At 40.2% G+C, this 14,867-nt stretch overlaps 1 protein-coding gene across 2 annotated transcripts in view; it reads right to left on the bottom strand.

Moving 5' to 3' along the window:
• Positions 1 to 14,867, bottom strand: part of usp48 (ubiquitin specific peptidase 48) — a 127,242-nt gene that overhangs the window by 82,377 nt on the left and 29,998 nt on the right. The window contains exons 6-7 of one of the 2 annotated variants that reach the window (XM_072586810.1): positions 8,643 to 8,751; positions 2,728 to 2,846 (exon numbers count right to left, since the gene is read on the bottom strand). In XM_072586810.1, coding sequence (XP_072442911.1) covers positions 2,728 to 2,846; positions 8,643 to 8,751 — 228 coding nt within the window. Of the gene's footprint in view, positions 1 to 2,712; positions 2,847 to 8,642; positions 8,752 to 14,867 lie in introns of both variants that reach the window. The other variant, XM_072586809.1, reaches the window with a different exon arrangement.

Below are 14,867 nucleotides of genomic sequence, written 5' to 3'. Positions count from 1 at the left end.
GCCCTCTCGTACACGCTTACATCATCATCCTTGGAAAAAACACTTTCATTGTCCAACCTATCTAATCCTCTGACCATCTTGTATGTCTCTATCAAATCCCCTCTTAGCCTTCTTCTCTCTAATGAGAACAGACCCAAATCTTTCAGCCTTTCCTCATAAGACAGACCTTCCCTCCAGACCAGGCAACATCCTGGTAAATCCCCTCTGCACCTTTTCCAATGCTTCCACATCTTTCCTGTAATGGGGCAACCAAAACTGTACACAATAGTCTAAGGGTGGCCACACTAGCATTTTGCATAGTTGCAGCATGACATTATGGCTCCGGAACTCAATCCCTCTACTAATTAAACCTAACACACCATATGCCTTTCTAACAGCACTATCCACTTGGGTGGCAACTTTCAGGGATGTACATGGACTCCAAAGATCCCTCTGCACATCCACACTACCAAGAATCTTTCCACTGACCCAGTATTCTGCCTCCCTGCTATTTTTCCCAAAGTGAATCACCTCATTTGCACGGAATTCCATTTGCCACTTCTCAGCCCAATTCTGCAGTTTATCCAAGTCCGCCTGCAACAATCTTCCAAACTGTCCACTACTCCACCGACTTTAATGTCATTTACAAACTTACTAACCCATCCAACTATGCCTGCAGATCCTTGCGGCACACCACTAGTAGCCAGTCTCCAGGCTGAATATTTTCCATCAATCACCACTCACTGCCTTACTGAAAGCCAGTTTTTAATCTAAAATGCTAAATCACCCTCAATCCCATGCCTTTGCATTTTCTTCAACAGCCTACCATCTGGAACCTTATCAAAGGCTTCACTGAAGTCCATGTACACCACGTCAATTGTCCTACCCACATCATGCCCTACCCCTGCTTGGTCACCTCAAAAAAACTCTGAGGTTTGTGAGACATGACCTGCCTTTGACAAAACCATGTTGACTATCTCCAATCAAATTGTTGCTTGCTAGATGATTATAAATCCTGTCTCTTATAATCCTTTCCAAAACGTTTCCTATAACAGACGCAAGGCTCATTAGTCTATAATTACTTGAGTCATCTCTACTGCCCTTCTTGAACAAGGGCATAACATTTGCAACCCTCCAGTCCTCTGGTACTAAACCTGTAGACAATGACGATGCAAAGATCAAGTCCAAAAGCTCCGCCATCTCCTCCCTAGCTTCCCAGAGAAGCCTCGGATAAATCCCATCCAGCCCAGGGACTTGTCTACTTTCACTCCTAAAATCGATGACACTTCTTCCTTACTAACCTCAATGCTTCCTAGTCTAATATCCCACACCTCATTCTTCTCCTCTACAATATTCTCCTCTTCCAGAGTGAAAACAGGTGAGGAATATTTGTTTAGCAACTCTCTGCGGGGTCCACACTCAACTTCCCACTTCTGTCTTTGACTGCCCCTACTCCCTACCCTAGTCATCCTTTTACTCCTCACATACCTATGGAAAGCTTCAGGGTTCTCCTTTATTCTACCTGCCTCAGACTGCTCGTGTCCTCTCCTTGGTCTTCTTAACTCTTTTTAAATCCTTCCGAGCTGATCTGTAACTCTCCATCGCCTCATCTGAACCTTCTTGTCTCAACATCACATAAGCCGCCTCCTTCTGCTTAACAAGAGATGCAATTTCTTAAGTTTAGGGAACAGTGGTTTACTAATCACTTCCTCCCTGCCAGACAGGGACATCAAGGACACGCAACAACTGTTCCTTAAACTAGCTCACATTTTGATTGTCCCCATACCCTACATTTTGCTACCCCATTCTATGCATCCTAATTCCTGCCTAATCGCATTATAATTGCCCTTCCCCATCTATAACTCTTGCCCTGTGGCATGTACCTATCCCTTCCCATTGCTAAACTAAACATAACTGAATTATGGTCACTCTCCAAAGTGCTCACCGACCACTAAATCCAACACCTGGCCTGGTTCATTACCAAGCACCTGATCCAGTGTGGCCTCCCCTCATCGGCCCTTTGACATACTGTGTCAGGAAACCCTCCTGCACACATTGGACAAAAACTGATCCATTCAACGTACTGGATTTATAGCATTTCCAGTCAATGTTGGGGAAGTTAACGACCCCATAATGGCCACCCTGTTCCTTTCACTCCTATCCAGAATTGCTTTGCCGATCCTCTCCTCCACACCCCTGGAACTCTGTGGAGGCCTATAAAAAACTCCCAGCAGTATGAACTCTCCTCTCCTGTTTCTAACCTCAGCCCATATCACCTTAGTAGACGAGTCCTTATCAAAAGTTCTTTCAGCCACCGTTCTATTGTCCTTGACTAACAAGGCCACACCTTCCCCCTGTTTTACCGCCTTCCCTGTTCTTAAATGAAAGACCTAAACCCTGGAACCTGCAACATCCATTCCTGACCCAAGCTCTATCCAGTTCTCCGAAATGGCCAGAACATCGAAGTCCTAGGTACTTATCCATCTCTAAAATGGAACATTAGGCTTTACCTGAGATTGACAGAAATAATAAGGATCAAATCAAATGCTTTTGAGTGACAGTTTTGAGGCCCCTCTATGTATATCTCCTACCTCTTGCCTTGAAATTAAGCAGCATGGTCATGACTTGAAAACTGACTGCATAGATAAGTATACCAAAGATTGTAAACGTATTTTTGGAAAATAAACATAACTGTTTGCTGGTGATGCTTTCAGCAAGTTGAATGTGACTGACCTGTCAAAGACAAACCTCAAAAGCTGCAAATTGAGTGTTCTTGGAAGGCTGAGTAGTTTAATTTTCCTAGTAGCATTCTGTTTGTCCTGACATTCATCACAAAAGTACCTGTTATCTCCTTCCAGCTTTTCTTCCTGAAAGAAAATTTAAGATTAGTACAAGGACTATAACATGGAGTAAATCACTTAGGATTTTACATGGAATGAACGCTCTTTTCCTAAATAAATGCTACACGTATTATCATCCACAATGATGTAAGAAAAATGGAGATTGTGGAACTTACAATAGTGAACCTGAAATTCTATTTGATTGTTCTTTTAAATCTCTTCACTCCAAACTTGCTGCCCATAATTTCTGAAACAATTTCACTTAAACCCAGCATAAAAAGGTGAAGAATAAGACACCCCCAACCCCCTCATCTTGCGATTAGGTATTTTACAGCTTTTGAGCTCAAAATACACTTTATAATTTTCAGATCATAATCAATTCCTGACAATTCTACTGTTGATTCCAGTATTTCCAAGGTTCACTTTCCTCTCTTTCTTGTTTCTTTACTTGTTCTATAACCATCTGGGCTGATGCCCAAAACGTCGATTCTCCTGTTCCTTGGATGCTGCCTGACCTGCTGCGCTTTTCCAGCAACACATTTTCAGCTATCACCATCTTATTCTTGCACCATCATTCATTTTGTCATTTCTCTTCTTCTGCTTTCTATCCTATTCCAGATCCTCCTTTTACAATTTTCCTCCTCATTTCCTTAACGCTTTCCAGTTGCAATGCAAGATCAGCAACTGGAAACGTTAGCTTTGTTTCTCTCATCACAGACGCTGACCAACTTTGAGGACTTCTTGCTTTCATTTCAGATTTCCAGCAGGTGCAGTATTTTGCTTTTTGCTTCTGTGCTTCAACTGTTTAGAAGAAGTTGAGTTTCCATTCAAACAAATAAGTAATAGCAAAGACTTTCTTGCATATGACATAACTTAAGTAGCTGTTGCAAACATTAAACTTTTTACTTACTGAATGACATGAAAGCTGTTGTCAAACATATGAGGATTACAAGGATAGGAAGGAGAAAGATTATAATGGAGTTGAGAATGAACGTTTTGATTTTAAATGAAACACCAGAGGATGATGAGTCAATGAAAGTAAGGGGCACAGGGATGACAGATGGGATGAGTGGAACTTTGGATGTGACGGAAGTTACACAGGATGAAGATGAAACCGTAAATGATGGAGGTTACTTTGCGAGTACTCAAATATTTAGACTGATTTCTAATTTGTACTTCTCTTTCTGGACTTTCTGTGCCATTTACTGGTGGTTTAGAAAGCTTCCACAGATAGCTTTTATCAGAGCTTCTAGAATATCGACAATTGTACTATAAGGAATGGCACTGCCTACACTGTTGAAGCTTAGGAGTGCCCTTGGTTTACCACATGGATTATTTTCCATTTATGCATACTGGCAACCAACTATAGGTTGACCAAAGTTTGCCATAGAAAAATGTATAAAAATCTTTAGATATTGTCATTTAATTCCTTGCACACTAAGTGAAACTTTCCAGGGAGGCTTTTTCACAGCTGACTCAAAACACTAACATTTCCTTTGTTGAAAACACACACATTATGAATGGAAACAGCTTTACAAGTAAGCGACTGTATTAGTTTCACTGACTTAAAACCCTGCAAAAGTCTGAACTGAAAGGCTGGCATCAGTCCTGAAGCTACTCAGAAATCAAGTCCTATACCTGGCACACATTAAAACATAACTGCTGAAAGTAAACAAAGCACTGTGGATGTTGAAACCTGAAATAAAAACAGAAAGCTCTGGAAAAACTCAGCAGGTTTGGCAGTATCTGTGGAAAAAGAAAGGAGCTAAAGGTTTTGAGTCCAAAATGACTTCTTTTTGAAACAAAAGAATATTAACTGCACCGCATTCACACACGTAAAGCTGAACAAGATTAAATGTAACACAAGATCAATGAAATAGCACCTCTCAGGTGTGCTCCACCAGTCAAGAGATTTAATTAACTGTTTCAACTCCAGTTTCCCACCTGTTTTCAATTTCCTTCAATCCTAAGTGGCTGAAAATCTACCACCGCAATCCTGAACATAAATAACAAAAGCCCTCCTGTCGATAATTTCAGATTCATAACACTCAAGTGAAAAAAATCTCAATTTTGCCCTACATAGCCATCCCTTATTTCAAACAAAAACGGTTTATACCAGGATTGAACCAAAGGATGTTCCCTCTCAGCCAGCAACTGCCATTTAAAGTGCTCTAAGAATTTTTTAAATTTCAAAAAGATCACCTTTCTTCACCTCATTATACTCCTTGCCTACATAACAAATGAACGTCCTGTTAAACACTTCAGAGTTAATCACACTACTGTAGGGCTGAGGGTACTCAGACCAGATAGGTCAGCAGGTTGCCTTCACCAAAGGAGGTTAGAAAACAGAATTGGTTTTCAGAACAAGTCATTGCGTGCCAACTGTAATGAATACCAGAATGTTACTGCAGATGTAATTAAATTAATTGAAGTTAATTTCCACAGTTGACACAACGGGATTAGAATTCATGTCTCAGAATCCTCAGTCCAAGGTTCTGGATTAGTAGTCCATTAATGTAACCACTTTTGCTACTAAAATCAGGCTAGCTTTTTATTTTAAAGTTACAGTATTAGATTTTAGATCAAAATTAATAATCTCTATTTCTGCCATAAAGTCAACTAACTTGTTGAAAACTCTGCACAAAATATTAGTCTCTATAATTTTAAACTTTTCTTGATTTGTCTTTCATATTAAATGTCCAATTACTATTGTTGAACTCTATCCTTTAGAATATTAACATTTATTTCAAAAGGGACAGAATAGCAATTGGAATATTTAGAGCAGTTTTGGGCTCCATATCGAAGAAAGGATATAGTGGTGCTGGAGTGAGGATCTAAAGTCTGGATTTAGGCTATTGTCAGGAGCAACCATTTAATGCATGCTTTTACTAACTACAAAATGGCTTCTTAATGCAAGTAAGATAATAAAATGGCTTCAGGTTGCAAATTAACATAACTCTCATTCCTAGAGTGGGTCCCAGTTTAGGATGACGCAGGCCACTCATCCCCATAATATCGCTATGAAGACTGGGTGCTTCATTTTCAAAAGAAAGAAAGGTTTGTGATAAGTGGGTGGTGTGCTGGGGACCATCAATCAGGAGATTTTTAGGGCTCAGTGGGTATCTAGGAACAAAATCATTATCCTCAAAAAGGGTCGGTATGCCAGACATAGATTCTACTAGGAATCCCGTTCTTTATTTTACAGTACCCGTTTGTATATTCCTCAACCTTAGTGGCCTTATACGTTCTCTTATGGCCCTTTTTTACCCCATGTACCCATTCACAATCACCTCCCACCTTTTGGGAGTTCCATCTGCTATACACAGGTCTATCCCCAATCACATGCAGAATTTCTTCAACTAGCCAGTAAGGTAGCTTTCCATTCTTTAGTTAACAATGAATTAATGCAGCCATGGTTTAAATTAACCAAGAGGCAAAGAGACAAGTCACTGACAATGTGTAAAGGAATAAAACCAAACAATCCTGCCAATTCATTTTGATTTTGAGATTCAGGTTAATACAATTGACTATTAAAAATAATAAATAAAATAATTATCTGCAATTCAGGGGTGGAAACTGAACAAGTGACTAAGACATTTTAAAAGTCATCAATATAAACTGAAAATTCATTTATTCAGTATTCAATATTTAAAAAGTAAAACGCATACAGTTTCCAACTTTGAAATTCACTATAATTAGCCGGTTCTAATCCCTTAATTTAAATCCAAGATTAGGTTCCTTAAGTGGTTCTGACCAGACATTGCTCATTTACAACGCTATAGATCGTGAAATGGTTGCAGCTGCCTTAAAAGCTCTTGTCTACTCAGATGATTAAAAAAAAACTTCTAATGCACAAATAATGGCCAAATCCAAAAACACAGATGTTAACCATAGGATATTAATTATATTACATGATTTATCACAACCTAATGTTGACTGAAACTTCACTTGTCATTGATGGAGGGGACTCCCTCAATAAAGCTATGACTGGCACATCATAATCACCAAAGAAACTTAATTTTAAGTGGAAACAAACGAGTCCAAAACAGAAAAAGGTTATAAGGTTGTCTTCCTCTGTGTTAAACTGATTTGAAATTGAATAAGGTTGGGAGGAGGTTTACAAGAATGACTCTGGGAATGAAGGGCTTGTCATTGGAGGACTCTGGGTCTGTAATTCATAGAGCTTAGAAGGTGATCTCATCAAAATTTACAGAATACTGAGAGGTGTGTATAGAGTGGATGTGGATAAAACGTTTCCACTAATAGGAGACACTAAGACCAAAGGACACAGCTTCAAAGCTAAGGAAGGGCCACTTAGAACTGAGATGAGGAGGAATTTCTTCAGCCTGAGTGTAGTGAATCTTTGGAACTCATGGCCTCCACAGCTATTTGAGGCCAAGTCTTGGAGTGTATTTAAAACAGAGATAGACAGTCTCCTGATTAATAAGGAGATCAAGGATTACACAGAGAAGGTAGGAGAATGGGATTGAGAAACATATCAGCCATTATCAATGGTAAAGCAGCCCAAATGGCCTGATTCTGCTCCTCTTTCTTATATCGTTTCCTGACACAACCAGCTTAATCCTAATCAAACTTACTACCCTGCTCTACAGTCTTGATCATCTTCTCCTGGCTTAGCGGTTTATCCTGGTCCAGATTCACTCTCTCATCACTAGTTTTGAAAATGTATACTCTTCATTATACAATGATGAATACAGAGGCAACCAAATTCTTCAGATTTTCAATTACTTCTAAGGAATAGATTTAAAACTGAGTAGATAATGCAAACTCTTTTCTTAATGTAGTAAGCATCTTTACAATTTTTCAATGAGCCTTAAAGTCAGGTTTTTTAAAAAACAGAAAGCATAAAAGAATTTTTAAAAGAGGCCATATTAATGGACACCGTGAAGGACATGCTATAGATGCTCAAAAAACTGACTGTAGTTCCATCTCATGGAGCCAGGGGAAGGAGGGAGCAAAATTGATATTAAGTCAGATCGAACAATGGCTGGGGAATGTTAACATGGATAAAAGAAGTTTGGACCACCAGTTAAAAAGAGGTGAGAGGGTCTATGATCAGTGGGGCTGGATGTAGTCAGGTGAGCACCTCTATTCTCCCGATATAGTAATTTAACTTGTAGAGCTAATCGTCCATTGCTTGGTACAACCAGCATTAATCCGAGAGATCGGGCCTCTTCATCAACATTGGGACACAGACAGACTTCACACCTATTGTTAGAAAAGCTGAGTTATCTTGAGAATGTAATTTAAAAAGAAGCTCTGGGATTTACATATCAATGAACAGAAACCAGCATATCCTATCCTAAAACATGAAAGATTTGATCTAAAATTGTTTAATGTACCACATCTCCATGACACTGGACACTTCTGGCTATAAAATCTGTGATCATGATCTTATTCTCCACAACCACCTGATGAAGGAGCGGCGCTCTGAAAGCTAGTGCTTTCAAATAAATCTGTTGGACTATAACCTGTGTTGTGTGATTTTGTGATGACGACATGCTTTTGGGACAGTGCCCTTCTGGCACTGCAGTATCCTTGTGTACCAAGGAATCACTTCAAAATTTAAATGGGTGAGAATCCATTGCCAGATATTGGTATTATAAGTCTCTTTAACTGTCTCCCACCCACCTTCACCATTGCAAATAAAAGAACACAAGCATTTTTGAGAAAAATAATGCTACAAAATTAACGAAATTGAGGTGGACTAAACAATTATTTGTGTAGTGGGCCTGGTGAAAGACACGTTACTGCAGACTGAGTCCTAGGACCTGTTCTCCCCATTACTGAAGATCACGATACCTTCAGAAATTCATCAATGCAATCTGTCAGCTGCTTGTGTCCTTGGATATTTAACTCCAGTTCATAAAAACGAGATAACAGCTTAGACTCCCGCCTGCACTGATTACACCTGTAATTAAAAGAGAGACATTGCTAATTAAGCAGAGACTAAACAAACTTTGGTTTTGAAAAATGCTTTTGCAAATCATAGTTCAACTGAGGAACTCATCTTCTACATTAGATGCAGTTGGGATAGATGATGATGTCAAATCAAATTACTATCAGATTCCATTTGGATCACCAAGAATTTCACTCACTTAAAATAGGCAAATATTTGGTTAGATCACTTGAATTCTGCTTGGGCATAAAATACTCCTTCAATTTTACGTCAAAATGCAGGTTTCATGGTTCTATTTAATTTGAATTTGTTGAATACTAACAAAAATATGCTTAGCTGGTTTATGGAACGGTTTGACTGCTTGAATAATATATACCACAAGGAAGGGATAATGTATGTAATCTGCAAAAAAAAATTAAGTACACAGGGAGGCAAGTTACTCAATGCTTGTGTGTTGTACAACAAAAAAAACTTCAGCAAAACTACTTGTATTTATAAAGCATCTTTAATGTACGAAGGTGATTCATGGCACTTCAGAGGCATAATCAGCCAAACACTGACATTGACAAAAGCAGGTGGGAGCCAGTAGAGCAGCTGACAAATAGGTGGCTCCAAAGTGGACTTTAAATAGGTGGACTTTTAGGTTAGATTAGATTCCCTATAGTGTGAAAACAGGCCCTTCGGCCCAACCAGTCCACACCGACCCTCTGAAGAGTAACCCACCCAGACACATTTCCCCCTGACTAATGCATCTAACACTGGGCAATTTAGCATGGCCAATTCACCTGACCCGCACATCTTTGGACTGTGAGAGGAAACCCACGCAGACATGGGGAGAACGTGCAAACTCCACACAGGCAGTTGCAGGAGACTGGGATCGAACCCGGGTCCCTGGCACTGTGAGGCTGCAGTGCTAATCACTGAGCCACCATGCCGGCCAAAGTTCAATGGTGCAATACCTTAACAGGGAAGACCGTGGAGGAACAGTGGCGGATATTTCTGTGTATAATGCAGAAGTTGCAGGATCAGTTCATTCCTAAAAGGAAGAAAGATCCCAGGAGGAGACATGGGTGGCCGTGGCTGACGAGGGAAGTAAAGAAACATATAAAGTTAAAAGAGAAAAAGTATAACTTAACGAAGATAAGTAGGAAAACGGAGGACTGGGAAGCTTTTAAAGAACAACAGAGGATTACTAAGAAGGAAATACGCAGAGAAAAAATGAGGTACGAAGGTAAACTGGCCAAGAATATAAAGGAGGATAGTAAAAGCTTTTTTAGGTATGTCCAAGGCAAAAAAATGGTTAGGACAAAAATTGGGCCCTTGAAGACAGAAACAGGGGAATATATTACTGGGAACAAAGAAATGGCAGAGGAATTAAATGGGCACTTCAGATCTGTGTTCACTGGGGAAGACACAAGCAATCTCCCTGAGGTAACAGTGGCTGAAGGACCTGAACTTAAGGGAATTTATATTTGCCAGGATTTGGTGTTGGAGAGACTGTTAGGTCTGAAGGTTGATAAGTCTCCGGGACCTGATGGCCTGCATCCCAGGGTACTGAAGGAGGTGGCTCGGAAAATCGTGGATGCGCTGGTGATTATTTTCCAGAGTTCAATAGAATCGGGGTCGGCTCCTGAGGATTGGAGGGCAGCTAATGTTGTGCCACTTTTTAAGAAGGGTGGGCGGGAGAAAGCAGGAAATTATAGACCAGTTAGTCTGACCTCAGTGGTGGGAAAGATGCTGGAGTCTATTATGCAGCTTTTTACAATATATGTAAATGATATAGAAGATGGTATCAGCAATAACATTAGCAAATTTGCTGATGATACAAAGCTGGGTGGTAGGGTGAAATGTGATGAGGATATTAGGAGATTACAGGGTGACCTGGACAAGTTAGGTGAGTGGGCAGATGCATGGCAGATGCAGTTTAATGTGGATAAATGTCTGGTTATCCACTTTGGTGGTAAGAACAGGAAGGCAGATTACTACCTCAATGGTATCAAATTAGGTAAAGGGGCTGTTCAGAGAGATCTGGGTGTTCTTGTCCACCAGTCAATGAAGGCAAGCATACAGGTACAGCAGGTCGTGAAGAAGGCTAATAGCATGCTGGCCTTCATAACAAGAGGGATTGAGTCTAGAAGCAAAGAGGTGCTTCTGCAGCTGTACAGGGCCCTGGTGAGACCACACCTGGAGTACTGTGTACAGTTCTGGTCTCCAAATTTGAGGAAAGACATTCTGGCTATTGAGGGAGTGCAGCGTAGGTTCACGAGGTCAATTCCTGGAATGGCAGGATTGCCTTACACGGAAAGACTGAAGCGACTGGGCTTGTCTCCCCTTGAGTTTAGAAGACTGAGAGGGGATCTGATTGAAACGTATAGGATTATGAAAGGATTGGACACTCTGGCAGGTGGAAACATATTTCCGCTGATGGGGGAGTGCCGAACCAGAGGACACAACTTAAAAATACGGGGTAGACCATTTAGGACAGAGATGAGGAGAAACTACTTCACCCAGAGAGTGGTGGCTGTGTGGAATGCTCTGCCCCAGAGGGCAGTGGAGGCCCAGTCTCTGGATTCATTTAAGAAAGAATTGGATAGAGCTCTCAAGGATTGTGGAGTCAAGGGTTATGGAGATAAGGCTGGAACAGGATACTAATTGGGAATGATCAGCCATGATCATATTGAATGGCGGTGCAGGCTCGAAGGGCTGAATGGCCTACTCCTGCATCTATTGTCTATTGACCCGCTTCTTCTCCCACCCCCCCCCCCCCCTCCCCCATACTGAGCCACCATGCTGCCTGGTGAGCAAATTCCAGAGATTAGAGCTTATTCCTGCCTTAGCTGTCTATCAGCAGTAGGGTAAAGCCATTCGGGGTCAGATGTTTTGTTTCTTCCTGAAAACCATTACTATTCCCTCTGCCTTTTATTCCACAATGACTTTAATCTCTAGTCTCCCTGACCCCGGACCCTCCTTTTTGTTCTATTTGCCTTCCTACCCTTTTCAACAGCCTAAAACATCCACCTCTATCTCTGGAGACGAGTCACCCATCGGATGTAAAATGTTAACTGTTTCTCTCTCCACAGACACTGCCAGACTTGCCAAGTTAACTATTTTGAATGTGATTTTTTTGTACAATTTGGACGAAAATTAATTCAACTTTTGGCCATGCACTTAACCCTTTTATTGGCTCAGCTCTCCTGCCTTCTATTCTCGTTCAGACCTTCCCTTGGCTCTTTTCTCCTCCTTCCTCCACTCTTTGCCCCTTGTCTTGCTGAAAGCCAGGTTCATGTTGAACATTTTCCAGTTTGGATGAAAAGTCACCTGTGTGGTTGTGGAAGTCACCAAAGGCTTTAATCAACTGATTCTTTGCAAAGATGGAACTAGCAGATTTGAGCACAAAATCAAAAATAATGTTCCAGTCCAGGTTTTAGAAAGTTCTGCGTTGCCTCAGGTGCTGTATTTTGCATACGGCAGTAAACAAAGAACCTCTCAGGTAGAACCCTGAGCAACATTTTGAAGAGCAGCTAGGGAATTAACTTGTGTCTCCTGGGCCATATTTATCCCTCAACCAACATCTGAAATAGTTTGAGAGCTTATTGAGTATAAACTGGTTATCACATTTTCTCCATGACAACAGTAAAGGTAAAGTCAGCATTGGCCTGCTCTCTAATGGGAGAGCACACCCCAGGCAAGGGGAAATGTTGAGATGGATGGACCTCCATGGAAATATCAACAGTGCAGGAATTGAACCCATGCTGTGGTGCCACCCTGCATGACAAACCTGCCATCAGTACAACAGCAATTACATATCAAAGCATATTTTCTATTGAGTGTGAAGTGTTTTGAGATGGCTGTGGTTGTTAAAGTCATCATTTAAATGCAAGTTTGCTTCACCTCTTATTCAGTTTTCCCTACTTTTAGTGACAGGTATTCCACTGGACACACTTGCAAACATTCAAACCTTCTTATATTAAAAACCCATATAATCCTTAACTATGAGAGGATAGCTTTGAAAATTGATGATTAATTTTCAACCACTGTGACAGAACCAGCGATCATCTTGCTTCAGAAGATGTTATTTTTGCACACATTAGACCATTGAATTATGAAAACTGGTATTCAGGATTAGCTTTCGAAAAATAAGATTTCTTTGTCTTTGTCAGGCGAATATCAGACTGTTGAGTATTGTCTTAGCAACTGGCTTTGAGACAACCTACATTCAGTGGTCTTTGGCAGAGCAGGGGCAGGTGGAGGAGGGGTGGTAGGAAGGCAGAGAGCTGACATCGCCTGTAATTAGAATCCAAAATCAGTAAGCTTTCTTAGCCATTCTCACATTTTTGAGATGTTAAATGAGTTTGAGCTCTCAGCCAAATTTACAGGACAGACAACTAAGAAACTGAACGAATTCAAAACCTATGTATCTGCAGTTACAGCTCTGCGGATTGCCTGTGAAATATATCTTTGATCTTTGGAAGAATTCTGTACTTTGGAAACACTGCCAAATTGTACAAAGGCTGGGCTTTCCATATACCTCCCAATTTCTTCGTGCATTTTGTTATATCACCAATAAACCACTTAGAGAATCAGTTTTATACTTCAAGTGATGTTTTCTACATTTCAAATAATACAGAACTAGGTGAGCAGCCCAAGTGAGTGCCGCTGCTTAAACCTGCGATAACAGCAATTATAATTAGTCCAGTGGAATACTGTCCTGCGCAGTGCTTGTCAGAATGCAAGCCTCAGTTCATAGAAGATACCAGTTTACTGGCTTTTCACTGTGACTCTGCATTCGCAGTGTTTGGATAACACCAGAATTATGGTTGCAACAGTGCATCTTTTCGATCATCACCAATGTTACCTCTAAGCTGTAACCTAAAAGCTCTCACGTAGTCTACGTACAAGTCGGTCCTATTTAGGTGCCAAGCAAAAAATAAAATTAACAGCCAAAGTACCTTAATGAATCACCCACATGCAAAATAAAACTAGGGTAGATTGGTCATTGTCCTACTGTACAGTTTATGTACACTTGAATAGTGTAATTTACATGTAGCAAGCTCACATAAAGCAGCAATTAGAAAATAACAAATCTGTTTGAATGCTATTGACTGGGGCTAAATGTCAGCAGATAAACCAGAAACCTGTTAACTTCTATCTGAATCTATCCACCACAGAAGCCAATGAGGGCCCAAATTTAGCATTGGCCAAAGACAGCACTTCAGTGTTGTACAAAGCTTCAGCCTAACTTGCTTGAGGAAATCTCTGGAATAAGGCTGGAACAGATGACTCTCTAATTCAGAAATAAGAAATACAAGTATTCAACCAAAGCTGATTCCTAAAAATCAAAGTGATTCCTTACAATGATATTGTTCGACAGGTCAGAATGACCAGTTTTATAATAATATGCATCTCATCGACTGAAAGTGAACAAGTGTGAGGGGAAACAATTCAGAATTGAATGAAGCAATATTGACTTTCCATGGCATGGCATTTGCTCATACTACTATTTGTGTACCTATGTTCTTTTGTTTTCTAGAGATTAAATTTGCAACAGCAGAGTGTAAGCCAAAGAATAGGCAGTGGGCCAGTAGTTGGGAACGATAGAGAGTAATAGAATTGGGAAAAGGTTTAGAATATGTCATTACATCCTACATTGAACATGAGGTGAAAATCAAAACTAATTCCTAACCAAACAGACAATGGAAGGTTCCATCTCAGCCATTTCTTAACAAAACCACATTCAAAACGTAGACAGGAGGTTCAACAGATAAAGAATATTTAATCCCTCAGTCTTTCTCTAGTGATTAAACAGAAAGGCCTTTATCTTTAACCAGATAAATAGCAGTACAAGACAGTGGACTTTGCACACCAATCAGTTCATACCAATGAATGCCATATTTTGTTCATTACCCTACCTCACCTCTGAAAGGGAAGTGACACAGAGATAATGAAAGAATATCTTAAGGGCAATAAAACAAGAAAAATATATGATTCAATCCAGCGGGACCAAGATATTTTTTAAAATACCATGCTAATGTAGAATTGCATTTTCAGTGTAAAATGATCAATGCTCAAGTTAACATTTTTAGTTTAACTATCATTTATGAGAAACAAGTTGAGATACAATAGCTCAC

This window comes from Chiloscyllium punctatum, chromosome 16, assembly GCF_047496795.1.
Source record: "Chiloscyllium punctatum isolate Juve2018m chromosome 16, sChiPun1.3, whole genome shotgun sequence".
NCBI lineage: Eukaryota > Metazoa > Chordata > Chondrichthyes > Orectolobiformes > Hemiscylliidae > Chiloscyllium > Chiloscyllium punctatum.
Note: the sequence above shows the minus strand (reverse complement) of the source record. Positions and strands in the feature narration are given on the sequence as shown.